This window comes from Crocodylus siamensis, chromosome 5 (genome assembly GCF_052110815.1).
Source record: "Crocodylus siamensis isolate JL-2025a chromosome 5, ASM5211081v1, whole genome shotgun sequence".
Taxonomy (NCBI): domain Eukaryota; kingdom Metazoa; phylum Chordata; order Crocodylia; family Crocodylidae; genus Crocodylus; species Crocodylus siamensis.
In genome coordinates, this window is record NC_143399.1 from 169,359,689 (window position 1) to 169,387,461 (window position 27,773).

At 44.9% G+C, this 27,773-nt stretch overlaps 1 protein-coding gene across 2 annotated transcripts in view; it reads left to right on the top strand.

The window, feature by feature from the left end:
• Positions 1-25,633, top strand: part of HEPACAM2 (HEPACAM family member 2) — a 44,223-nt gene extending 18,590 nt beyond the window's left edge. The window contains exons 5-10 of one of the 2 annotated variants that reach the window (XM_090049643.1): positions 9,306-9,431; positions 9,517-9,541; positions 9,661-9,698; positions 14,744-14,817; positions 14,929-15,032; positions 25,041-25,633. In XM_090049643.1, the coding sequence (XP_089905769.1) occupies positions 9,306-9,431; positions 9,517-9,541; positions 9,661-9,698; positions 14,744-14,817; positions 14,929-15,032; positions 25,041-25,050 (377 nt within the window). In that variant the 3' untranslated portion in view covers positions 25,051-25,633. Of the gene's footprint in view, positions 1-9,305; positions 9,432-9,516; positions 9,542-9,660; positions 9,699-14,743; positions 14,818-14,928; positions 15,037-25,040 lie in introns of those variants that run through there. The other variant, XM_090049642.1, reaches the window with a different exon arrangement.
• Positions 25,634-27,773: the final 2,140 nt, after the last annotated feature.

The following is a 27,773-nucleotide window of genomic DNA, read 5'->3' on the forward strand; positions in this document are numbered from 1 at the left end:
ACTAACTTCTCAGCACTGACTCTTTGCTTACACAGCTCCATTCTGAGTTTTTCCAAACACCTTCCTGCCTTAAGCTGCTAACACTTTCCCTTCTGGCATTAGCCTCTCTACTCTTGTGGGGGGGGGAGCAAAGTCATCTTTTACCCCCAGTACCAATGCACAGATCCTCTGACACTGCCTTGCGACACAAACACATGAGCACAATGAACCAAAGCCACAGAAAGAATACACAGATGGCCAGTAACGTTGCTCATCCCCCATCCATTTCTTCCCCCCACCCCCATCCCCTGTGTCCCTTCCTAGCATCCTGGGATGATCAGCTGCCTCCAAAAATCAATTTTTTGCAGTGCCAGCTATTCTCAGGGAACACAGGATCACAAAGTATCTGTTTTATATCCCCCTGTCTCCATCAGAAATTGACAACCCTTTTTTTTACGTTTCCATAGCTTGTGTACCCATGCCCTAAAACTTAGAAAGAATGGGGAGGATCTACCTCATTATAGACATAGCCTTCCAGTAGACATGACAAGTGTACTGGAGGAAGTTGATCCTGAATAGGTCACAGTGCTCATGAGCACGTGCACACAAATAATGCAATAAACAACAATATAATTATTAATAATACATTGAATAATTATAATTAATGATAAATGTGCTGGCTGTAGGTATTGTATGGTTTGAGACCCCTATCCAGGGGTCTATGCCTACCAGTGGCAACAGGATGGAGCCTAGACTTGGTCACTCCATCTGTCTATGTGATATTATACTTCTCACCTGATGTGACTGATGTAATTTATGGGAGGCAGTTCCCCATAGGTGACCTTCCAGACTCCTTACCCTGTTCTCTTCAAGGGACTCCAAACCTCCCCTTTACCTCACCCTGGACTCTAACTACATCTGGACTCCAACAGAGATGGATAATGTCAGGAGTCTCTGATGACTCTAGCAACACATGTTCTTTATAGTCACTGTAGTAACAGCCATCTTCTCGGCTGGTCCTTATTCCACTATGGCCTTGTTCCGTGCTGAGCCTCAGCAGTTGCAAGTTAAATAGCTCAGGCCTTAAAGTCCAGTCCTGGGCCTGATGGCTCCAAATCAATCAATATGCCATGGGGGATAGCCGGTGCTGGTTTACCATGCTGGCACAAATCATAAACTTCTCCTAATCTGAGATGCTTTGATAATTGCATATTTCACTGCCCCCGGGCTTGTTGTGTAAAGTCCCTTTGGAAGTCCTGTTGGCTTTATTACCCCCTGGTCCTTATCCCAAAGGTCCAGTTGTGAACTCTGAAGCCTCCTGTAGCCCCTGTTCTATTACAGAGCTTGGGGCCTGGAGAAGGGTGTAGACCATGGGTTCTTCCCTTACCCCTAGGTCCACTAATACTGTCTGTGGGGTGTGTTCTGGCTGAGTCCTCAGATCTTTGGTTTGGTCCACCCCAACCCAGGGTCACTTGGACCTGAAATTAATTCTGCTGTCTCTAGTCAGCTGCAAGTGTTGGCCCCTGGCTCAGCTTCTGCTGATTGTCTGGGCTGTCGGATCGTGCTCTTCTGAGCACCCTGCTGCTCTGGCTGGGCAAGCTGCTTGGCTGCAGTCTCCGGCTGTCTCCTGCCTGGAGAGAGTTCAGCCTGCTGCCCCCTGCCATCCTCACTGTGCCCCTGTCTGGGGCCAGAAATACTGCTCCATGCCCAACCCCCACCAATATGGAGCTTAATGCTGCTCTGGAAATGCTGCAGTGTCTTCAGTCCACCACTGCCAGAGCTGCTCTACAGTGTGTTAAGTTCAGGATGCTCAGCATCCCTTTCTCATACCCCATCTCCATCTCCTTCACAATAAATACAATGCATTTTTAAAGTCTTTAACTGCATGTTCACATACGTTTCTCACCCAGAGGACCTCTGCTTCATTCATGGCACAGGGATATAAATTACACTTTCATAGGTCACTATAAATCTGGCATTTTCTAGCTTTTAATTGTTTAACTTTGCAGTGTATGGCGGGTTCTTTTTTCCACCCTCTTTCATACATAATTATATGGATACAATATTTTTTCATGTTGTCTTAATAAGTCTTGTGGAAACATTCTTGCTGTAGAGTGACTCAGTGCTAGATGCAAAATGAAGAATAGCGGAACCAACATGCTAGGGAGCTATGTAGCTCTACAGTTTATGTGAGAATCTGATCAACAGCCCAGTTCATCAGGGATCTGTAAATCACCACTCCCTGCCATAGCTACAGAGCAGATGGGTGGCAGGGTTTGGAATTAAAAATATAGCTCTCTTAGTGCCTAATGACCAATCTACTGGACAATACTCCTTTCAGCCTGTAATAAGCTAATGAACTCCCATACGTGTACTAGGTAGAAAGAAACTGCAGTCATAATACAAATGCCAGATTCTCAAAATGAATTTTGAACACATTATTCAAAATAATTAGCCCATTCTAATATTGCAAATTCATTCAAGATTTAAGCAAACTTGAAACATAGCTCAGGAGGCAATTTCAGCTTGGTGGTGTTTAACAACAATTCCCTTTGTTATTTGGTATTTGTGATATGACATTGATTACTTAAATCATGTGGTATTCTTTCTGATTACTGATTGAAAGACTAAATCTTCTTTGTTTAACAGATGAAGTGTTGTAAATATCATATCTGGTAGCTCTAGTACTTATAAAATTGGAATTTGAGACCATTTCCCCTAATAAACTGTAAGTCAACAGTCTGTGCAGCCCATTGCTCAAAGAGTAAACCATACATTCATCTCTGTGCTTGATCTCACATAGGACATGACTGCACAATGGGTGTCAGGTAGAGGATTTAGGCCTAGAGCCATATAAGTAATTCCCAGTCAAATGGCTCCCCAACCCATATGGATTTCACTGAGTTAAGCATCAAATATGTTTGAGGAACTAGAATTCATTCTCTTAGATTTGGAGATTTTGGTTCCGTACCTAGTAATGACAAAGACAACACATTATTAGAATCATAAATATTGTTATCTGAAAAAAAGCAGCAGAACAGATCTCTAACAGATACATGCATGAATTTCTGTTTGTAATATCTGAGCAGTTATACTGGGAATGGGGCTGTACCAGTTTCTAATCCACACTGGTTTCTCTTCCCCCAAGAAGGCATTTCCTTCTTTTCTAACTGGCACCTTTCAGTCTGGGAACTGTGTTCTCTTACTGTAATTATTAGCAATGCTCTAAATGAAACCATGGTACTTTACAAGTTCTGGCATATGGATATAATCTGACTGAGTGTAATCAATCCAACACATTTCCTGCTCTGTGAAACCATGGATACACATTTTGGTTTTTGTATTTGCACTTGATGAGGTATTTCATTTTATTTATTTAACTAAAGACAGACTCTGAGAGACAAATATTATTTGTCCTGGTGCCTAGTAAGTTAGCCTTTCATGCATGAACTGGGAAAAGAGACACATCAAGAATACAGCTAGTTAGTAACACATCTTTGCAGAGGCCTGTCCCAAATGTGCAGGGGACCTGATTAGCTACTGGGAAGGAATGAACCAGTGGCATACCAAGGAGGGGCCATGGCCCCTGGGCACAGGACTGGGGGGAGCACCAGTCAGGCAGCCAGGCCATAGGTGGATTATGTCAGCAAAACCTGAGTTAGCTGCCCAAACAGGAAAGGACAGCTTGGTCTTGCGTCGTGGGCACTAGCCTTGATAATATAAGTCAAGAGACACAGGAGTGCCAGTAGAAAATTTATTGCTTCTGCAGAAGGGTAGACTCCTGCCTTAAGGGCCAAGAGCTACCCAGAGGAATATTTAACTTCCATATTTATATGGTTCCTTCTACGTATGCTTAGTTGCGTGCGCAATGAGATTAGTCATAACATAATTTTTTCTGTTAGTTATAATTATCTCTTGTGATGGGAATCATCACAAGGGCATTTTCCTCTTTCCAGTTGGGTCAAGCCTACCTCAGCATCTTCCTCTTTCCAGTTGGGTCAAGCCGACTCCGGAATAGTTTTCTTTCTATATTAGTACTTATGTTTCCTAAAATTATATTTAGCATTAGTTATTCATGCATAGGTCAAACTGCTCACTAAACAATTTGTTAGACAGATATTAAAATACTTGAACTTATGAGCTTATAAACTTTTGAACTACTTGTACTTATTCTTAAGACCTACTCAATTAATCAAGCTAACCCATCTTTATATCAATTAATGCACGGGCAAACTGGGCACACATGCCCAGGGGCCCATTCCAATTTGGTGCCCAGGATCCTCACCAGCAAGGAAGTGAAAGCCGGAATTTAAACTCAGCGCCCATTTTCGCTACTGAGTTTAAAACTGCGTCTCTCACGTTCTCTTCCCTGGGAGCTGAAAGCAGGGCCTCTCCTCCCACCAATGGGGCTGGGGGAGGGGGACCAGGGCTGGGGTCTTGCCTGAAGAGCTGAACCGTACCTGCAGGCCAAGTGGTGCTGTGTCTGGGGGAGAAGGGGTTGAGCCAGGCCGAGAGTCATGACCTACCTGGAAGGGGGATGGGGGGTCGTTGGGGCCAGGCCAGCCATGCCAGGAGCACTGTGCCACACTGCGCCATTGTGGGCCGTGGCACTGGGAAGGCTTTGTGGGCTAGAGTCCCCCAAAATTCATGTTGGCCCCCCTGCAGCTGAGCTACCCCTCCCAGGGCTGCCGTTGCCTGCCCACAGAGAGATGGCATACTGGCAGCACTCCTCACCAGGCCCAGCCCAGCCTGGCCCTCTGCATCTGTGGGGCTGCTCAGGACAGCCAAGCAGCAGCTCCCTGCATGTAACTGAGGCGAGAAAGACTGAGCTGCGGATGGCTGCAGAGGGTGGGGGGGAGAGGGCAGACGGCTGTCTGTGTGGGGTGGGGTCTGTGAGGCTCCAGAGAGCCTTGGTACACCACTGGGATGAACAATTTCATTTCCATGTGGTTTACTGTGAAGGACAGTGTTCAAGCAAATGTATATGCAAATACACTGAAATGCAAGCACTGACACACAGGCAAGGGAATTAAACCATAACTTCCACTATATCTAGGAAATGTAGCATATACGCTCATCTAATGCCCACTATCCCACCCTAGCACTTGTGCTCTTCACAGTGCTGTGGTGGTGATAACATACAGCTCTTGTTGACAGTCTTGATATTATGATAATAGGCATTTAACTGGAGTATGAAGTGCAATGATTCCACTGTAAGGAAAATTACAGGACAGGCTCTGTAAGAATTGCCTTACATTAGACAGACATAGTGAGGTAGGATTTTAATCCTTTCACTCTAGAAAACCCAGAGGCTGTTCTCTTCCTTCATTCTGTGGTGACACACTCAGTGCAGTTATCAAGAAGGGAAGAGAAGGGTCAAGGCACCAGCTAATGGAACTTCTAGTACTAAGCAGGAGGACTCCATAAAGGAATACAGCGGCAGATGTGCAGTCCCTGCATGCTGGGAGGCAGACGGCAACCAGTGACCTCCCTTGAGATCTGTACCAAGACTTACTATCAGTCTTTCCAAATGGAACAATCAATCCTAGTTGAGAAAACACCTACATTTTATACTGGAAAACTAAACTGTGAAACCCACACACTTCTACTGACACACAAAACCAGAGAAACATAAATGACAAACATAAATTCTCCTTGATGGTTTTGGTTTAAATACTGTGTCTGAAATAAGGATATTCATGTCTTTCCTGTTTGGAGTCTAAGCGTCAGATCTGATTCCACCTTTTAGGTGCGTCAGTGGACTTAAGCACCTAACTGTTATCCTGTCCTACCCTACTCAAATCACTGAAAAGCAGGCAACCCAGAACATGGGTGGATCATTCTTCTGCTCATTTTTTCAGTGACTTGAGGAGAAGACGATGTCATGTTGTGAGAAGACTAAGAGTAGGCATGTTAACTTTTTTCAGGGACTTGAGCATGGTGGAATGGGATCAGATTTAGGAACTCAAATCCACTTAGATCATATTCCACCTACTAGGCACCAGGCTTTTAATGGGCAAGTGCAACTTCTGCAACTCAGATTTTTTTGAGAAAATAAACAAAGTATGTGCTGAAAAAATGTAAGATGTTTTATAACAATGCTCTCTCTCCGACTGGGCATCTATAAATGAAACTACATAGAAAAACTCATTAGCCCACTGAAGCTGGTTCAGATAAGACCCCCTCCACATGTTACACTTCACTTGTGACCCATCCACACTTTCAACCAATTAATGCTGTGATCAAACAAGTGATGAGCTACAAAGTCATTCCACAAAAATGTGTAATAACTTTGTAGCCTGTTCCAATCACATCATTAATTGAACATGTGGGCAAGTGCTCCCTTGTGTCAGAGAGCCCCATCAACTGAGGGGCTCCTAGCCACAGGTAACACCATCTGCTGCCAAGCCCACAGCTAACAAGGCTCACAGTGATGGCACCATTAATGGCACTGCCCCCACTGTGAGCCTCTTCAGCTGTGGGACTTGCAGAGGGGAGAACACTGCTGCTACTGAAAGCCTCATGAAGTGTGGGACTCACAGAGGTGGCAGTGGGGAAATCACTACCCCTCTCTGTGAGCCCTGCACCTCAGGAGGCTCATAATGTGGTGGCAGTGTATTCCACATTGCCCCCACTGCCCCCACTGCAAGCCCCACAACTCACAGCAGGTGCAGCATTTTCCCTGTAGCCCACACTGAGAGCCCTACAGTTCACAAGGTTCATGGTGGGGGCAGCATTCTTAGTGCGGATCTTGGGGTGAGCCCCACAGCCCACATCAGCTGTGGGGCTCACAGCAGAACCAGTGCAGGGAATGCTGCCCCGATGAAAGCCCCATCAGCTGTGAGGCTTGCAACCATAGGAGTTGGTGTAAGGGGAGCCCTGGATCATGATTGGACTCCCTCCACATCAGCAATAAGGTGTAATGTGTGGCATGACAGGAGGTGCAGTTGTGTGGATCGCTCATTAGATACCATTGTGCCCTTAACCACACATGTAGAGAGACCCTGAGTATAATAAAAATCTTTATCTGCTGCTTGCTTGAATACTCACTTTTTAAATATGGAAACATGTTCATTCTCTTGACCTGGAACATCTTTAAATTACTATCTTCTTATTTCATGGTTTGTCCACAGTACTCAAAATACTGTTTTACTCTAAAGTTTTGATTGTAGGTAGCTCTTAAAATTACCCCTCACATGTGTCAAAGACTAATGAAACTATAAGGGCAAGCTTCTGCCATGAGCAATGGTAAGAGTTTGTCTAGGCAGCAGGGGGTTAGAAACCCCAGAGCAAAATGGTTTGAGCTGTTCAGAAGTCCTTCTTGACTTCCCTGGAAATGCACATCATAGTGGACATTCTCAGTCTCAGAAACTGCAATGGGCTCATAACTGTATGTCTATCTAGCTCTGCTGGCCAGGACACAGGAAGACAAGGCAGCTATATGGAGGCAGGAATTTAACCAGTATGTTTGAGGGAGAAACTTCCCAGTGGACACATCTACACATCGCCCTACAGTGACATAGTGATGTGCTACTTTGCCATACAGTGCACTACAGCAATGTAGTGATTGCATGTGTCTACACGTGATCACCAGCTATGCTGCTGTAGCAGCTTGCTCCATGAGTATAGCATGTCAGTACTGAGACCTAATGGCAAGCTATAACGGCGCGCATGTTGCAGTACCCATTCTATGCTGTGTTTTAGTAGTTCCAAATGTTACCGTACGGTGATGTGTAAATGCAACTACTAGTTGTCAAATTCCAGTTTTGATTTGCAGACATAATGCTCAGTAGTGTGCCATTGTCTCCTAGTACTATGTTCTACAAACTATGATGAAAACAATTACCAAACACAGTCAAACAACTTTATGTTCATTTTAATTGCACTCTCTCTCCAAGGGAGTGTAGCCAAGAAAACAGATTGTCAGCAATGTACATTGGAAAATGTTTTTGTAGTTAAAGTACAGCATTTGAACCAAGGGGAAACTAAGTTTTCTAATTCCAACTCTGATATTAATTTTCTGTGTAATCTTGGTCAAATCATCTGTTCTCTCTGTGGTGCAATATCCCTGCATCTTTATATATAAGGTATGTCCATTCTCAGTGGTGCTAGGCAGCTAAATTCAACTGTGGCAGTCCACTTTTACACTGATGTAGCCTGCCTTTCTATCAGCATAACCAAAGAGTGGGCAGACAGTATACAGCCCTACATCAATGTAACCTACTTGAGTCGAATGTAGCAATACTTCTGGAAAATTTAAGAGTAAAACTACACTGGTGTCCGTGCTGTTTATCTAGAGCTATCCCTGGGTAGACGTGCTGAAAGCAAACCTGCTGTCTGCCATCTAGTGGTTATAACAGTGCCTCCTGTAAACTAATTGGTCATCTCTTTGCTCTGTACAGTGTACAAAATTAGTATAAATTATACCAGTGTAAATGTGGAAGATGAACTGTTTTTTGCATCTGGTACTGTTTGCCCTAATGTTTTTAGTGTCCTCCACTCATTTAAGGGGACTAAACATATTTTAGAGTGTTTTCTCAAATATAAACATTATCAGACTTCTATTTCAGGTCTCTCTCTGAATAATAATGCATTACATAGTTTATAATAATCCTGGAGTCATGCATGAGCAAGATTCTCTAGCCATAAATCATGAGTGAAGATATTTTTTCAGCGAAGACACAATAGCATAGTACAGGCAGTCCTTGACTTACAACATTTCAAACTACATTTCAACATTACAACATTTCGCACTAACAATGTTTATAAATTGAGACCCTGTTTCAACATTATGACGATGTCAGTTTCAACTTTACAATGCTTGATCCGATGCAATGCCACACCAGCGAACAAGTCTGCTGCATCGCTCATCTCCCTGCAGAACATCTGTTCAGACTTCTTTGGACACTTTCTTTAAGAAAACAGACAAGACTCCACAAAAATCTGCAACCAAGACCCCTTCAAAAAGTCTAACCAAGAGCCTTTGAAAAAGTCCAGCAAAGTCACCTCAAAGAAGTCCTTCCAAATCAATATGACTCCTATTTACAATATAAATACGTTAATGTAGCTACATTACTCATCTATAAATTGATTGAGGACAAAATTATGGGTTATTTTTGGTGAAAATAAGGTATCGGGCCTTCGTTTGGGAACAATCCCCCATTTATAACATTGTTTCTTATGAGAAAATTGGTTCCAAGTTACCATGTTTTGACTTAAGACACAGTTTTCAGGAACCATTTGTGTTGTAAGTCCAAGGACTTCGTGTATATATAATGGAACATTAATCACAAAGGCTACAATTCTTTTTTTTTTCTTTGACATAGGACTTGAGAAGCTTGCTCAGAAAGGGAAGTCTTTGTCATCTCTAGCAGTAATAACTGGAATTTCATTGTTTTTGATGCTGTCTATGACACTTTTATTCTTATGGAAAAGATATCAGCCATACAAAGGTAGGTTAAGCTTAAATTGTATTATAGATGTTCTTCCTGGGCATTATAACATAAATGTTGATTTACCATTTTTTCTTCTTTTCAGTCATACAAAAGAAGTTACAGAGCAGGTAATAAGATAAATCATTTGTATTTGTGTCTTTTCTACCAAAAAAGTGTAATTTTTTCAGACTATATTTCTTTTCTTTGCAAGTGGTAGCAAACTAAAAGGTTTATTTATATTTTCTAGCCCTGATGCAGATTACCGAAAAACACAGACATTTTCAGGTAACGCTAAAAAACAAAATTTGACCACAAAGTCCAATTCCAGCCACAGTAATTGAGGTTATGCCTGTACTGAAATAAGTAAGGGAGGGAGGAAGAGAGCATGCATTTTTAACTTGGATCACCTCACCCAAGATAACCAATTTAGGTGAAAATAACAGCAGATGGGACAACCTGGCTTTTAATTCAAGTTAGTAGCTTGAACCTAACCTTAGACTCCCTTGCCAAACTGTTAACTCAAATGAGAACCCAAGTTGTTTTGTCTCTGCTGTTTTTAAATCTAAATTACCTAAATCTGGCTAGCCCATCCAGATTAAAAACACCCCTTCTATTTCAGACACACTCAGAAGAATTGGGCTAGAGCACTATACAGTGCTAAGGGGATAAGAATTGAGTCACTGTAGAGGGGAGATATCTTAGAGATGATATAAATATCTGGAGAATGGAATACCTCAGGAGGCAGGGGACAGACAAGGTTCTTTGGGTAAATGTGATATATTTTATTAGACCAACTAAATGGTTGGAAAAATTGTTCTTTGCAAGCTTTTGGGCACAAACACCCTTTCCAGGAATAGGGAGAGTCTGCTGGTGTTTGTGAGTTCTTCTGGGTGGAACAGAAGCCAAAATGCAAGTCTGTGAAAATGCACATGCATGGCAGAGAATCAGAGGGAATGGGAGACAATACGTGTGAAACAGGTAGTTGGAGGGGGAAAGGGGGGAAATGTTGAATTGGTGAGCTACTAGAGTGTAGCTAGTAAAATGCAGCCAGATTACCTGGGGTTATCATTTGGCAGGCAGGTTATAACATCCCATAAATCCAATCTCTATTGCCACAGGGGGCCCTCCCAGGGGTCAGTATCAGCCTGCCCACCTGTCTAGGGCAGTCTACCTGGCCCTTCCTGCCACACCTTAATGTATGGAATAAAACAGATGGAAAAATGCAGGAGGCTGCCCACTTAATGCCAGTGGCACAATACACAGCTGCGAGCTTCCATTTACTGTGTCCCATGCATCACAAATGGCATCCAAAATTACTCCCCTGGCCCCATTGCTGGGCTGTGCTTGGCCTCTGGTCCAAACTTGGCCTCAGCTGTCTGCAGCCTTATCATGGCCACATGCCCCGCCTCAATGGGGCCTCAACTCACACCCCCTCACTGGGGCTGTAGGGTCTTATACCCCATGGGCCTCAGGTGTCTGTCAACATGCCTGGACCCAACTCTGGGCCTATGGCCCACTCAGGCCTCAGACATCTGTTGACATACCTGGACCTTGCCCCTACTCAGGCCTCCCGCTAAGCCTCACTCTCACTTAGGCCTTGGACCTCAGGCCCTTCTGGCCCCTGCGTTCTCACCCAGACCTCACTCTCAGACTTTGGGCCTTGGACCCTGCTGGCCTCCATGTTGTTTTTCTGTTAAGGTGTGCTCCCCTAGCCTTTCCCATCCATAGGGTCACCCATAAAGCAGTGGGGACTGAGGCTTTCTAGTGTCCCATATTCACCATTTACTAGCGAGGTACTGATGTGGCATTTCCTGGGGACTGCCTTGCCACAGGCAGCCCCACCACACCATCCTCCCCAGCAAAGTATAGTTTTAGGGCATTCCCCAGAACCAACTGCAGGTCCAGCTGCCTTGCTCTTTCTTCCCCTCTCTGGGCTTCCTGATATTCTTCCTTAGTTGCTCACTCCTGGGCCTCCACCTCATAATCTGTTTCTCATCTGCTGGACCCATGACTCACAGGCCCCTTGCAGGATACCTCCCATCTGGAGGCTGAGCTTCAGCCTCCTTCATACCACCCTGCATGCTGGCTGACCTCCTATCCTCTCTTGGTAGTGGATACCCCCCACCCCAAAGAGGGACCTTCGGCCTCCTCAATACCCTGACCCTGCCTCTGGGCCAGTCAGAGTCCCAGTAGCTCTCCGCATCCCTGGCCTGCCCCTCGGTGGGCTAACTTGCCCTTCGACATGTCAGCCTTAGCCCCACTGCATTGACCAGTCAAGGTTCTATGAGATCAGTCTAGCAGCAGCTGACCTTCCTATTCAGCAGGGGTCCCTCCTGGGCCCCACCATAAAATAGTCATCTTATTCCAGGCTTACCTAGAGCCCCAAAGATCTTATATCTGCCATTTATTCCACTGGGCTCATCTGACCCCCTGGCCTTAGTCACAGCCAGTTCTAATCAGGGGCTTGCCTGGCCCCTCAGTAAGCCATACTCTCTAAGCCCCTTTCCTAGACTGGCCTAGCTCTTCCTTAGGTCCATAGCCATTTCCTCAGGGCTTGGGACTCCCCGCTGGGTCCCTAGAAACCTCCTGCATCCCCATAGCTCCTACCCTGATCTCCCAAATGTTCCTGGGAGCAGCAGTTCTCTAGCCAGGCAATGTTACCTCAGCAGCATCCCAACAGCAATTACTAGCTCTGCTTCTCAGACCCTGCTCTTATACTGCAGTTGCTCAGCCCTGCTCCAACCAGGTGATCTCCTGGCTGTCATGTGACCACCCAATTGGCTCTGCAGTCAGAGGATTTAAGGCTCAAGCCCTTAAAGTGGCAAGCACCCAGAGGTGTGCTGCCACACACCTTCCCCCCACCTTAAAATCCTTCCAAGGGAGGGGTATTGCTCTGCCACTCCCCACTGTAGGCTCCTCTGTAGCCTGCACAAGCCCTTAAAGTGGTGACCACCCCAATGGTGCTCCACTACATATATACTTAATCCATGATTTTTTCTTCCAAGTAGATTTATAAAGTGAAGTTCATAGGCTCATCTAAGAAAGGGGATTTGTAAATTCCCTTTGAGAATTACAGCTCAGAGATTGGAAAAAGAGTGGTTTTCTTGTGAGAAATGTGCACCCACAAATAATTGAGTATTTCTGCCTTTGATAGCTTTTCAGTGTGCATTAACTCTGGTACACAGTTGTTGTTTGGTTTCTCCTACATATTTTCCATCAGGGCATTTAGTGCACTGTAAGAGATATATTACATTTCTGGAGGTTCAGGTATAAGATCCAGGAATGGTGATGGTTCTTTTGTGGAGTGTGTTTATTGTGGAAGTGGGGGAGATGTGTTGGCAGGTTTTACATTTCTTGTCCCAGCATGGTCTGGGTCCATTCGGTGTGTTTTGGGCCATAGGAATTTTGCTTCTGCTGGTGACGTTAGCAAGGTTCAGTGCTTGTTTAAAGATCAGATGATCCCAGCAAGGCGAGCATCCAGGCATTTCTTGAATGTATCCAGAGTACTTGCTTGCATCACTTTTAGGGGGAGTCCATTCCAGACTCTGGAGAATCGAACGATAAAGAAGTTTTTCCTTATGTACAATCTAAAACAGTCTTTCAGCAGTTTGTGACCATTAGGCCTTGTCTTCCCTTGGGGTGCCCTGGTGAACAAATGTTCTCCTAGTTCCTGATGCACACCCCTTATATACTATGCCACCAAGTACCCTCTGAGCTTTCTCTTTTCTTCTCCAGGCTGAAGAGTGCCTCGTCTCTCAGCCTCTTCTCATTAAGGCCTGATCTCTTGACGTGGTTCATGCACATGGTTCTCCTCTGGACTCTCTCAAGCTTCTCCACATCCTTTCTAAAGTGTGGAGCCCAGAATTGGATGCAGTACTCCAGCTGTCGCCTCACCAAGGCTGAACAAAGCAGGAGGATGACTTCTTGGGTCTTGCCTAAGATGCATCGGTAGATGCAAGCCAGAGTTCTATTTGTTTTGCAAACTGCAGCAATGCATTGGTGGCTCATGTTCATCCTGTGATCAATCATGACCCCCAAGCCTCTTTTGGTTGTGCTAGTGAATCTACCACTGCCGAGACTACAGGTATGATATGGGTTCTTTCTCCTGAGGTGGAGCACCTTGCATTTCTCAGTGTTGAATGTCATCAGGTTTTGATCTGCCCATCTTGTGAGCCTGTCTAGGTTGGCCTGAATCCCCAGCCTATTCTCTAGCATGACCACACTTCCCCATAACATGGTATCATTTGAGAACTTAGCCAGTCCACTTTTCACACCTGAATCCAGATCATGTATGAATACATTAAAAAGTGCTGGTACGAGTACTGAGCCATGGGTGATGCCACTGGTCTCCATGCACCATGTTGTCTCTGTTCCATCAACTATCACTCTCTGGGTCCGACCACGAAGCCAGTTCCCCAGCCATCAGACTGTAAGGTTGTCAAGGCCGCAGTTTCCCAATTTTACCATGAGGATGTCATCGGAGACCAAGTCAAAGGCTTTTCTGAAATCCAAGTATATGACATCAACCTCTTCTCCCTTGTCCAGATGTGTCACCTGGTCAGAGAAGGAAATGAGGTTGGTCAAGCAAGACCTACCCATAATGAAGCCATGTTGGCCAGCTCTCAGAATGTCACCTTCCATTAGCCTGTTGTTGATGGATTCTTTGATAATTTTTTCCAAGCCTTTTCCAGGGATTGAGGTCAAACTGATTGGCCTGTAGTTACCTAGATCTTCCTTCCTTCCTTTCTTGAAGATAAGCAACACATTGGCCCTCTACCAACCTTCATGGAGATTTTCTTTTTGTACTGCAGCAGTTCTTCACATGGTATCTGGGTGGCTCTTTCAAAAGTGTGATCTATCTCTCCCAGAGCATTTTTGTTTGGTGAAAGCCCTGTTGAGATTTACAAGGTGGTAATCATAGGTATTCTCCTCAGTGAAAATCTGGTGGTATCGAAGGGTTGGTTGTATATTTTAGCTTCCTTGGTGTCTCCCATTCCCTCTTATCCTCACTGCCATACATTAGCATTTTCACAGAACTGCATGGCTTCTTTTCCACCCAGTTTTCCACACAAAACATCAGCAGACTCTCCCCTATGACTGAAGAAGGGTGTTTGTGGCCAAGAGCTTGCAAAGAAACTTTTTTCCCAACTTTTTAGTTGGTCTAATAAAAGATATCATGTTTACCCAAAGAACCTTGTCTGCCTATGTCCTTAGACCAACATGGCTACAACCAATACCACTCAGGAGGCAGTATGTATTCATCCCAGCTCAAGTGATACAGTACTTCCTGATCCATTTTTTGTTTGTTTGCTTGCTTGTTTTAATTTTAGGGCATGAAAATGCTCTGGATGATTTTGGAATCTATGAATTTGTTGCTTTTCCAGACGCCACTGGTTGTTCCAGGGTATGTGTTTTTAACAATAATCAAATAACCAAAAATTAAGGTTCTAGTTCATTCTCTATAGTAAATCTTTACACCTGTTTTCATAGCAGGAATGTTATTTGTTACTTTTAGGTTTCAAATCAACCTGTTTCTGACTCTGACTTTATCCCAAGGCAAGACATAAATAGTACAGTTTATGAAGTTATTCGACATATTCCTGAGCAAGACCATCAAGAGTAAGTTCAAACCTTGTTACATGGATATAACTTGCAGATTTCAGGACAAACCCAGACATAATGAGTACATAGGGGGTGGGGATAATATACCTATGGTCCAGGTGTTGCAAGTCTGAGGAACTGTAAAGGAATCTAAATTTGCTTTGGGTATAGATTAACAGGGTGTGTAGAAAGAGATATAAGATGCATCAATTCTGTTAGTTTCTCTATCATTCTCTCTCAAGGATTCTTCTTCATATTTGTTTAACTGGACCAGTATTTTCAAAAGCAGTAATCAAATGAAGGTTCCAAAGCCATCATTAGGTCCCTATGTTAATGGGCATATCTTCACAAGTGCTGAACACAAAGCAGCCTCCACTGAATTGTCTACTATAATGTGTCTTGCTGACACTGTTAGTTTAGCCCTTTGCCTTACTTTCAGGCCTGCCAGCAAGTGTGCTAATTATAGCTGTGGATTTTGCAATGTAGAAAGCAATACGCTAAGAATCTTTTTCACTATACAGCCATCAGATGAAAATACCTAGTAACCACTCTGGTTTAAACTGATTATTCATGGTAAAATATTCAGTATTCTGTTAGCCAGAGCCATGCACTACACAGGATTGGAAATCTTTAATAACATTTTTGCTGAGTTGAACAGTAGGAAGATAGCAATACCTTTTTACACACGCAGTGTCAGGAGTGCTGTTTTTTGTCAGTTCAGCTATATCTTGAGTAGCTGTTTATAAAGCATCTTGAATTAGGAGTGAAAAAGTGTGCACTTCAGAATAACAGCTATTATACTTTCTATATCTTTAAGAATATCTACACACTTACTCTGGATAGGAACTTCCTATGGTAACAGGCTGTGGCTCCATTCTATTTTCATTGATTCTATCATACATTGTGTTTAATGCAATAAAAACAGGCTTTTGTATTTAATTAAATCAATTTATTACTCACAGTGTTTATGTATCTACATTAACATAAAGTGTATGATTAAGTGGTTTCTAGGGGCATGTCTACACATGCACATTTACTGTGCAGTAAGCAAAATTACTGTGCAGTGCAGGTGTGTGTCTACACATGCATGCCTGTAAATGTGACAATTTACATCAGCTTGAGCATAAATTTGATACTTACATCATGTGGGTACCAGATTTATGCCTGATTAATTACTGCATAGTAACACCCATGTAGATGCCTACTGGCGCACTGTGTGTGTGGACTGATTTGGGAGGAAATTTAGTCCCAAGTCAGTCCACACACAACGTTAATGTACTTTAACGCCTAAATGTGTAGATGCCAGCCTATTCCTGCTTACTTCATGTTAACTTACTGCACAGTAAATTCATACCAGCATAAATGCACATGTAGACACACTCTAGGGTTTTTAAAAACTGTGCACTTAAACTATACATTCAAACATATCACTGTGTAAATGCAAATTGAATGTTGGGAAACTAAAAATGACAGCGTAATACCACATACTCAGGTAGGCTAAAATACACTCAGGTAGGCTCTGGAGCGGTGAGAGACGTGCGGGTGAAGCCCGCTGCGCCCCCACTCCCCCGAAGCCCCCCAGACACCCCCTCAGCAGCCGCCGAGCCCCCTGCCGACCCCCAGCACAGCCGGAGGTAAGCGGGCTCATGGTGGGAAGGGGTTAACTCCTCGCTTGCTGGGAGGAGGCCGCTGCCTGGTGCCGGGCCGGGTCAAGCCCCGCCCAGGCCCCTACTTGGCCCAGCCCCCAGGGAGAGAGGAGTGAAGGAGGGGGTACTGACCAGTCCCCCTCCTGTAGGGCAGGGCCCCCCAAATCCCGGGCAGGGCCCCCTGGCCTGAGAAGCCAGTGTTCCCCGACGGCAGGCCCACTGCGCATGCGCGTAGTTTAAAAGGGCCCGCCAGCCAGGGGAAAAAAAAAAAAAACACACACACTCAGGTAGGCTCTGGAGTGGTGAGAGATGCGCGGGTGAAGCCCGCTGTGCCCCTACTCCCCCGAAGCCCCCCAGACACCCCCTCAGCAGCCGCCGAGCCCCCTGCCAACCCCCAGCACAGCCGGAGGTAAGCGGGCTCGTGGTGGGAAGGGGTTAACTCCTTGCTTGCTGGGAGGAGGCCACTGCCTGGTGCCGAGCCAGGTCAAGCCCCCACCCAGGCCCCTACTTGGCCCAGCCCCCCAGGAAGCCTGGCCACCGGAGCCGCGCGAACAGGTTGCGTAAACAGGCGCTTGAGTTAGCACGGAGTTCATGCAGGGGAGGGCGTGGGAGGGCACGAGACCCTGCCTGTGACCTCCCCCAGCCATAGCCAGCCTACCAGAGGCATGACACGGATGGGCACGTGCCGCACCCTGAGGGTCCCCTCGGGCTCTGTGGCCCCTCCACTGGGCACCTCAGAAACGGTCACCCAGACAGAGCCCATGGTTCCGGGCTCCATGCAGACAGAGCCCCTGGCTCTTGGCTGTGGGGGCTGCCTGTCCCTTTTTCAGGCTCTGGGGCCCAGGAGCATGGCCCCCTCCCCTTGCGAGGTCTGCTCCCTACTGGGGTCTCTGGCACGCCAGCTGGAGCAGCTCCAGGCCACAGTCCAGAGACTGCGTGCCATGAGGGACTGCGAGCAGGAGATAGACTCCTACTGCCAGGCCCTTCTCCCCCGGGAGCCGCAGGGTAGAGCACCATCTCCCTCCAGGACTAAGGAGGACTCTGGGACCTCCCGCTCTGCCCAGTCAGGGGCATGGACCAAAGTGGTCAAGGGCCCCAAGGCCCGCCGCACCAAGGCCACTGCCCCGCCGGAGCTTAGCAACAGGTTCGCACCTCTTGCAGCCCCAGCAGAGCCCACGCAGTTGCCAGCTCCCGCAGGCAACCCAGGCTCAACCGCAGCTACTGGCCCCGCTCTCCCCAAGACAAAGCGTAAGGTGTTTGTTGTGGGAGACTCCATTTTGCGGGGCACTGAGGGGGCAATCTGCCACCCTGACCCCTTAGCCCGGGAAGTCTGCTGCTTCCCGGGGGCCCGCATCCGAGACATTGCGGAGAGGATCCCGCAGCTCCTCCAGCCCACAGACCACTACCCCATGCTCCTTATTCATGTGGGCACCAATGACACGGCTCAGAGCACCCCCAGCCAGGTCATGAGGCGCTACAGGGAGTTGGGAGCGGGGCTTAGGGGTTTGGGAGCTCAGGTGGTGTTTTCCTCGATCCTCCCAGTCTCGGGCTACGGGCTGAGGAGGGAGAGGAGGGTCCACGCGGTGAACCAAAGACTGCGGCACTGGTGTTATCGGGAAGGCTTTGGCTTCCATGACCACAGCCCACTCTTTGGCGAGAGAGGCAGCGAGCTGCTGAGAAGAGATGGCCTCCACCTCTCTCCTCTGGGGAGGAGGCTCTTCTCAGCCAGGCTGGCTGACCTGCTCCACCGGGCTTTAAAATAAGCCCGCTGGGGGATGGGGGGACTACTGCCCCTGCTGGCCCGCTGACCGGCCCTTGCAAAGCCAGTGGACCAAGGCACTTAAGGGGGCACTTAAGGGAGCTCACCCCTGCCCCAGCCCTGGCACAATCTGTGGGCAAGGCAAGAGCCCCCAAGGGCACACTTGCCTTCCTGTACACTAATGCCAGGAGCCTGGGCAACAAGCAGGACGAGCTCGTCCTCCTGCTCAGTGCAAAGGAATATGATGTCATTGGGATAACGGAGACCTGGTGGGACTCCACCCATGACTGGACCACAGGTATAGAGGGATATACCCTATACAGGAGGGATCATGTTGACAAAAGGGGCGGGGGTGTAGCTCTCTATGTGAAGGAAAGCTACATGTCCCTGCAAGCTGATGTTGGCGACTGGCATGGACAGGTAGAGACCCTCTGGGTAAAAATTCGTGGGGAATTCGGCACAGGGGACACAACGGTGGGAGTCTACTACAGACCTCCCACTCAAAGTCCCTAGCTTGACCAGGAGTTCGCCCAGGAACTGACTGAGGCCGCTTGCTCATCATGGTGCCCTGTAACCAGTGGGGTCCCTCAAGGCTCTGTCCTGGGACCCATACTGTTCAACATCTTCATTAATGATGTGGACATTGGAGTTAGGAGTGGACTGGCCAAGTTCGCCGATGACACCAAACTTTGGGGCAAAGCATCCATGCCAGAAGATAGGCGGGTGATCCAGGCTGACCTGGACAAGCTCAGCAAATGGGCAGACGAGAACCTGATGGTGTTTAACACTGAAAAATGCAAGGTTCTCCACCTTGGGAGGAAAAACCTGCAGCACCCTTATAGGCTCGGCAGTGCTACGTTGGTTAGCACTACAGAAGAAAAAGACTTGGGGGTCATCATTGACTACAAGATGAACATGAGCCTGCAATGCGATGCTGCGGCTAGTAAAGCGACCAAAATGCTGGCGTGCATCCATAGATGCTTCTCGAGCAAATCCCGGGACGTCATTCTTCCCTTGTACTCAGCCTTGGTGAGGCCACAGCTGGAGTACTGCATCCAGTTTTGGGCTCCAGAATTCAAAAAGGATGTGGAGAAGCTTGAGAGAGTCCAGAGGAGAGCCACGCGCATGATCAGAGGTCAGGAAAACAGATCTTACGATGACAGGCTGAGAGCCATGGGACTCTTTAGCCTGGAAAAGCGCAGGCTCAGGGGTGATCTGATGGCCACCTATAAGTTTATCAGGGGTGACCACCAGGATCTGGGGGAACGTCTGTTCACCAGAGCACCCCAAGGGATGACGAGGTCGAACGGTCACAAACTCCTGCGAGACCGTTTCAGGCTGGACATAAGGAAGAATTTCTTTACTGTCCGAGCCCCCAAGGTCTGGAACAGTGTGCCAGCGGAGGTGGTTCAAGCACCTACATTGAACACCTTCAAGAGTAAATTGGATGCTTATCTTGCTGGGATCCTATGACCCCAGCTGACTTCCTGCCCTTTGGGCAGGGGGCTGGACTCGATGATCTCCCGAGGTCCCTTCCAGCCCTAATGATGATCTCCCGAGGTCCCTTCCAGCCCTAATGTCTATGAAAATCTATGAAATCTATGAAATAATTATGTTAGCTTGGAGTTACTCATTTTACATGTTAAGTAAACATTTTTAAAAAATTAATAAGAATACGTAAAATACAAAATCAATATTAGGCACATGTGATATGGTGATATTCAGTTTCCTTCTTGGATTTTCCTCTCAACCCTCCTTTTCTCTCACTGAGACACACGTACACACAGAGACCCCAGGGCATGTCTCCTCTGAAAAAGTGAATTCCTTTTTTCAGTAGAGATGGCCTGAATGCTAAAGTAGTTCAAATTTAGACCCAAGCTTTGTAGTACAAACCTTTCTTTAGACTTGCACTTCATTCAACCACAGGTCAGCCACATTTTGCTTGGTCTATCAAGATTCAGAGAGCAATACATTTCTCAAATGAGAATGCATCATGCAAGGAAAATTCCATTTTGTGAGACCAGGATGAATTTTGCAAGGCCAAGGCAGATTAGTTAGGTTACAAATGGCATAGCCACAAGCTTTCAAATTCCTAAATTGTAGCAAAGTGACACTTAAAATTGTGGATAAATCAGGAAAATTGCACATATCCTTAAAAATGAGAGGTTCAAAGTTTAGTGTAAGCAAGAAGCAAAAATATGTAATAACCTGGAAATAGATTTGGGAAAGTAATTACTGATTCCTATGGTTCAAATAACCAATACAAGTAGTAATCACTAAAAATGAATTCCATTCTACAGTACTTATGATCAATCATATACACCGTCAGTACTTTTACTGTACACAGGGATGTCAAACTTCTTTGGCCCCTGGGGCTGGTTTTTGACCATGAGGCTTTTTACTGGCTGGATTCAGACCCATCTCCAGTGGTAGGGTGAGTGCAGGACTGCCATAACCTGAGCTACTGTTGGTCAGGGAGCCATAGAGGTTAATGCAACTGTCACTCCCCCTGCTACCACCCAAATAAATCCCCACCAGAGCTCCCTAGTCCACCCTTGCTTCCCCTGCTCCTGAATTTATAACCCTTAAAGTAGACCCAGGGCCCAAATGATATGTCTCCATGGGCCAGATCCAGCCTATGGGCCATATATTTAGCACTCCTCATCTACTACATAGTATTTGGAGTAATAGCTGTAAAGACAGAATTTGCACATGGTGTTAAAAAAACTACCAATCACCTGTTCAGTGCATACATTTCTAATCTGAATGAGAGATCTAAGGCTGCTTGGAGACATTAAAAAAAAGTGGTGCTTTACTTTAAACTCCGCACATTCCTGCAGTGAGCTCAGTTCATGCACAGAAGAGGCAGAGCCCAGCTGGACCTGGTTCTGCAGCATCTGTAGTGGGACTTTTCAGCTGCTTTTATCTAATAGCTGATTGAATCAGCTTTAGCTGAAAGTGCCAAAAAGCTCCACTGAAGCACCTGATCTATACAGACACTGTAGGGTTGGGTCAAAGTAATGTGCTGTTTATCCTCCTAAAGTGCTTTTTGTGGGGGGGAGGGGGGTAAGGGGGGGTTAAACACCTGCAAGCAGCCTAAGGGTCTAATATAAAGGAAGCTAAATGGGTTCTTTGGTAAACCACATAACCAATAAAAGTTTTATTAGATTCTCAGTGGTTCTTACCCGAGTTACTTACTGAAAGAAAATTGATACAATGTCCTGTTTGTAAGTTTGCTAAGAATTATTAGGCTAAATAATCACTAAATTAGCAAAGGATTAATCACTTATCAGAGAGACAGAGAGATCAAATCAAAATCAAATATAACAAAATCAGTGTGTTAGTAAAGGTATTGAATTAATAGCAAATGATCAGATGAGTCATATTAGGAAATTAATGTAGCAGATAATTGAGCCTCATAAATCCTAAAGAGAAATCAAAGGAGGGAGCTATCTGCTTGGTTACATCCCAACTAAAGAACTTTTTCTCATAACAGTATAATCAAGATAAGCTGGTTTAATAATTTAGTGACCAGGCCAAATAACTGGTTATATCCAATTTACATCTTTAGAGTCATTCTAAGTCTGTTCCTTAGGGTGTTGCTACACGTTAATTAAAATATGTGTTAAGGATCCTTAAAGCAGGAATGTCCACCCATTAGAGCAGTAAACATGTGCTAAGGCAGGGGTAGGCAATTATTTTGAGCAGAGGGCCGCTTACTGAGTTTTGGCAAGCCATCAAGGGCTGCATGACAGGCAGCCCAGGGCAAATTAATATTAATTTTCTAAATTTTTTAGGGGCCCTGCAGAATTCAAGTGTCACTTTGCTACAATTTAGGAATTTAGGGGCCAGATAGAATGACCTGGCAGGCCGCATCTGGCCCCAGGCCGCATTTTGCCCACCCCTGTGCTAAGGCCCCTCCGAGCAGCTCAGAGACAACCCTCTTCCATAGAGGCTTATCTCTAACTGGTTTTGGGTAACTCATATTGCAGTCACATGTAACTGCTCCACAGGCCCAAAACCAGTTGAGAGCGGTTCTCCAGCATCCCAGAAGGCACTGTCCTACCTGCTCTATCTGCCACTGTCACTGTGGAGGAAGGAGCACCTATAAGTAAAAATCTCCCCTACCCTCTCCTCCCCTCCCATTTTGGGCTCCCCCTGCCTCTCATGGATCCCCCCATCCCCCTCTACTCCTGAGAGCTCTCCTTGTGCTCCCCTGGACCCAGGGCTCCCCCTTGAGCTCTTGCAACTCACCCCCATCCCATGTGTCCCCCAGCTCACCTGTGGCTGATGGTACTATCATGGGGGAGCAGGCAGGAAAGAGCAAATGACTTGTCTGGCTGCTTCCACCACCCCCACTGCCACAGCTGCTCTCATGGCTGAGCTCAACTGTCCAACTGCAGTGGCAGTAGCAGATGGATTCCCCTACCCTGCTGGGACAGTGCTGGTAGCCACAGGTAAGCTACCAAGGAGCTGCAAGCTGGGATTTGGGGTGCCAAAGGGAGGCTGAATGTGGGAAGGCCAAATCCAGGAGTGTGGGGTAGGAGAGTGGGCCTGATCCAAACCAGTAGGTTCAGGGCAGTGCACTGCAGGTAGACTTAATCTGGCAGGAGTAGTTCCCCCCTCCCTGCCTCACCCCCAGAGCAGGCATAGGGAAAGTAATCTCCCTGACCTACTTCCACTTTCCCCATCCCCCGCTGAGCCCAGCAGGGATGGGGCAGGCAGGAACCGCTCTTGTGCTTCCCCCATCCCAGCACAGCAGCAGATGGGGGGAAGGAAGAAGGAAAGGGGATTTTCATTCCCTTTAAGGACTTTAAAAATATCCCCAAACGTTCCTGTGGTATTGTCATATCCAAAAGGGGGGGCATAGCTGCATCATTGCAGCCTCTCAAGATCCACCCCTACTCACGCTTATGTGCGTATATTCTCAAACAGAAATTGAGACGTCTCTCAAGCTTCAGAGGTCCAAATGTTTTTAAGAAGTTTCAACCTTTTTAGCTCTAATAATCTTTCGGTTCACAGTGTCACTAGACCACTAATGATAGGACCAAATGAAACCATAGTTGGGTCAGTGATAGTGTTAGTGTTCTTACACTAACAGTTCTTCAGGTGCGGAGGGTGGTCAGGTGGACCAAGTTCATATTAATAATCTTCACCTTCTTCCTCCATATGTGTTTTGCCTTGGAAAGGAGGAGGAGTTTGTCTGAAAGGCTTTTTATTAGAGCAAACAACTTCCCACCAAGGAGCATTTTGGTAAAACATAATGATTAGAAGATTACAGGACAATGACTAAAACATAAGGAACTTGACCCCTAAAGACTGCTTGATGAGAGAAGACAATATATACATGGAAGAAAGAATAAAGCTTCAGTATCACATTCTCTCATCTCTCTCTTTTCATGATCTTCCCTCTTATAATTGGAGTCCTCCTTTGTTCCACCTTACAAAACTTGCTTTAATCACTTTATGCAAATTGGGAGCTGCAGCTGTGTGGACCAAGTTAGCCAAAATGATGCAATCTTTATGTTAACAAAAGTCTAAAAAAAATCCAACCAGGTATGACAATTTTCACAAGAGATCAGTCACTGCTTTGCAGAGATCAATTTGCAGAGATCATTCATATGCTTTGCAGAGATCCAAAAAGAGTTGAGAGAAAAACCTAAGACTGGCTTTATGGAAGTTGCCCTCATCCATTTCTGAAATAGATGACCACAGTATGACAGGCAACATCTAATGAAGGGCCTTAGCAATCCCTAAGTAATTATCCAAAAGTAATTATCCAATTCTTTTATGTCCCTTCAATATTTCTTAAAACTAAATTGAAATATATGTAATAATATGACACACCAAAGACTTGGGAAATTTTAATTTAAAAGCCAACAAGGTAAAAGTTTATATTGTCTTCACTAGGTAATCTTTATAGTTTGTAATTCATCCAAGAGGAACATAACTTTAGTAAAGTCTTCTTTTAATGAAGGAAACAAGGTTAAAGTAACAACTGTTTTTGTTACATTTGCTAAATGTAGCAAAACTAATCTACAGATGCATGCAAAAGTAACAGTTATATCATAAGCTTATAATCAATGTAATTTAATATCCATGCAATTGTTACATCTTTCGAGTCCCCTAGAAAGAAGAGTTATTTTAACATAGCACAACCATTATACTTTCCAAGTTCACTACGAAGACAGCCTAACTATACAAATTTTGGAGTAATGTGGGACAGCATAACATCATCTCCTTTCCTGTTATAAAATAAAGCCACATTTTGCCCACATGGGTGTAATCAATGGCAATCCAGGAATTATCTCTAAATGACATCAGTGTCACCTGATTATTACAGTATTGCACCACTCCTAAAAGTACTACACTGTTTTCATTATGCCTCAGCTACTATGTTCATTGTGCTGCACAGGGGACTACTTATAGACCCATCGCCAATATGAATGACTGTTGAATTGCTAGATCTAATTGTACTGAACGTTTACCCTTATAACTTCCATAAATACAAAATCCATTTTATTTTCATTTTGAGGTACTTTTGTTTATTTATTATGGTGCTTTTTTAAAGAAAATAAAAGTAATATTACTGACATTAATTATTGCTATTTTTTTTTCTAGATCTGAATGAAGATTGAAAACCAGAAAAATCAAGCATTTTAAGACAAGTATTAACTTCCTCGTCTCGGTAGAAAAGGCAAAACAAACACCAATGATTCTTAACATACAAAAGAGTAGGCTATTGTTTCTTGAAATGATACCACTGTCTCAGTCTGTCAATTCCTTTTCTTTACTACCCTCAACCTACTGTATTTTTATTGATTTTCTTTTATATGGATATTTTCTTGAAGCAGCTGAAATTTTTTAATTGCTGACAATTTTGTGTGTACCATGGGCTACATGAAGAAAACAAGAGAGAGCTATGTGAAAATCCAGATCATGAATACTATGTAATCATTTTATAATGATGACTGAGATGGATGGAGAGGAGTCAGACCTGAGGAGATTTCTAGTGCTTATTTTATTGAGATTTTCCTTTCGGGTGGGCTCCTAAAAGGAAACCTTTGGTGTGTTGGCATTGGTTCAAGTTAAAAGGCATGTCTGGGTTTTTTTAAAGTCAGTATCTAATGTTTAGTGTAATGTTACCTTGTCTCTTATCTGATGGATATGTATATATGTATATTATTCAAAATGCTTTTTTTGCATTAAATTGAGTTTCCTTTAGTTATACTCTGTGTTTCCAATGTTATTCTTTCAGAAGCTGTTTTCCATTAATTAAAATAGCAAATAATTCATGGGTTTTGGGTTGTAGCCGTGTTGGTTTAAGGACATAGGCAAGCAAGGTTCTTTGAGTAGATGTGATATCTTTTATTGAACCAACTGAGCAGTTGGGAAAAAGTTCGTAGTAAGCTTTTGGGTGCAGTCACCCTTCTCTAAGCATAGGAAGTCTCTGCTGTTCTGAGTTTCCAAGGAATGACAAAAGCTAAAAGTGTGACAGGAAGACAGTGAGAATGTAAATAGGTAGAAATTAGAAAAACAAAACAGTAAACTGTGGGGGGGAAGCAGGGGGGAAAAAGCCAAAGGTGAGTAAGGGAGACTCTACAGTGGCTGTAATACAAGGTAGAAAGGAGGCTGTCTGTGTAAAAGGAAATGGCTGGAAATTAGGAAGACAAAGGGCAGAAAAGGAGGGTAGTGAGGGGAAAGAAAAAAACTGTAAAAGGTCTGGTTGGGCAGGTACCTGGTGAATCAGATGTCAGGCAAGTTGTAATGTATCATAAATCCAATGTCTATATTGAGTACATGATTTTTTGTATGCAGTAGATTTATGAAGTAAAATTCATAGGCTCATCTACAAAAGGTGTTTTGTAAGTTCCCTTTGAGGATTAGAACTGAGAGATCAGAGAGACACAAATAGTTGGGTATTATTGTCTTTGATAGATTTTCAGTGTGCCTTCATTCTGGTGTGTTGGCAGGTTTTGCATTTCTTGTTCTGGCATGGTCTGGATCCATTGGGTGTGGTTTAGGTCATAGGGAGTTTGCTTCTGGTGATGAGGTTAGTGAGGTTTGGTGCTTGTTTAAAGGCTAGGATGGGTTATTCTGGAAAAATGTATGAGCTTATCATCAGAAATTCCTTGATGGGTCTTGAGGTGATTTAAGAGTCCAATCCTTGAGGCACAAATTTGTCCATAGAAATTGCAGATCTTTCTACAGGGGAGAGTAGGTTGTAGACTAGGATTCCTCTCCTTTTCCATCCTCCACTTTCTCTTCTCCACTTCAAGGGCAAAATGCTTTAGCTTGAAACAGGCTGTCACTCGGTTGAGGTTAATGCACCATTAGAGACAGCTAGTTCCTCCCAACTATTGATATAGGCATTCATTTTCTTGAGGTATGCCTTCAATGTGTCCTTGTAGTGTTTCTTCTGGCCACCATGAGATCCCAAACCATTACTAATCTGGGACTAGAGCACTTGTTTTGGAAGTCAAGAGTCAAGCATCTGTATACAATGTCCAGCCCAGCAAAGTTGGTGCTTGAGGGTCACCTACTCCATGCTGGAAACATTGGTTTCAGCAAAGATGCTGGTGTTTGTGCAGAGATCTTCCCATTTGATGTGGAGGATTTTCCAGGGGCATCATTGGTGATATATCTCCCAGCTCTTGAGATGATGAGTGTAGGTCATTCACATTTCACATTGGTAGAGGAGAGTGGGGATGATGACTGCATTGTAAACCTGGATCTGGGTGTCTTTCCAGATACTGTGATAAATAGACACACAAAAAGCAATTTTGGAAAGGAGGCAGTTGTGCACCAGATCCTGTGCTGGATCTCCTCATTAGATGTTCACTCTCTGAAAGAAGTGGCTACCAAAGTTGGGGAAGTGCATGACTAGCTCCAGGGTCTTTCTCTGAATGGTAATTTGGGAAGCATGTCCACATTCATGGCCAAGGCCAGGCTTATAGGGTACTTTAGTCTTCTTAATGTTGAGAGAGAGGCCCAAAATTTCAGTAGGATTCTCCAAAAAGATCCAGCGCAGTCGGGAGATTTTCATCCGTGTACACAAGAATGGTCATCAGCATGAAAGTCAAAGATGATTGTTTTAAGTAGTTTGGTCTTTGAGTGACCAAAATGTTCCAAGTTGAAGAGTTCTCTGTCCATTCAGTATTCAGTATCAATTCTAGAAGGTGAGAACCAGGGTGATTGTCAGAAAAATAGAGAATAGAGTTGGGGTGATGACGCATCCTTACTTGACAGCAGTTTGTATGACAAATGCATCCTTGTCTAATCCATTTCAAAGAATGGTCACAGTCATCTGGTCATGGAAAAGTCTTTGATGTACTTTGATGACTCTGATGTACT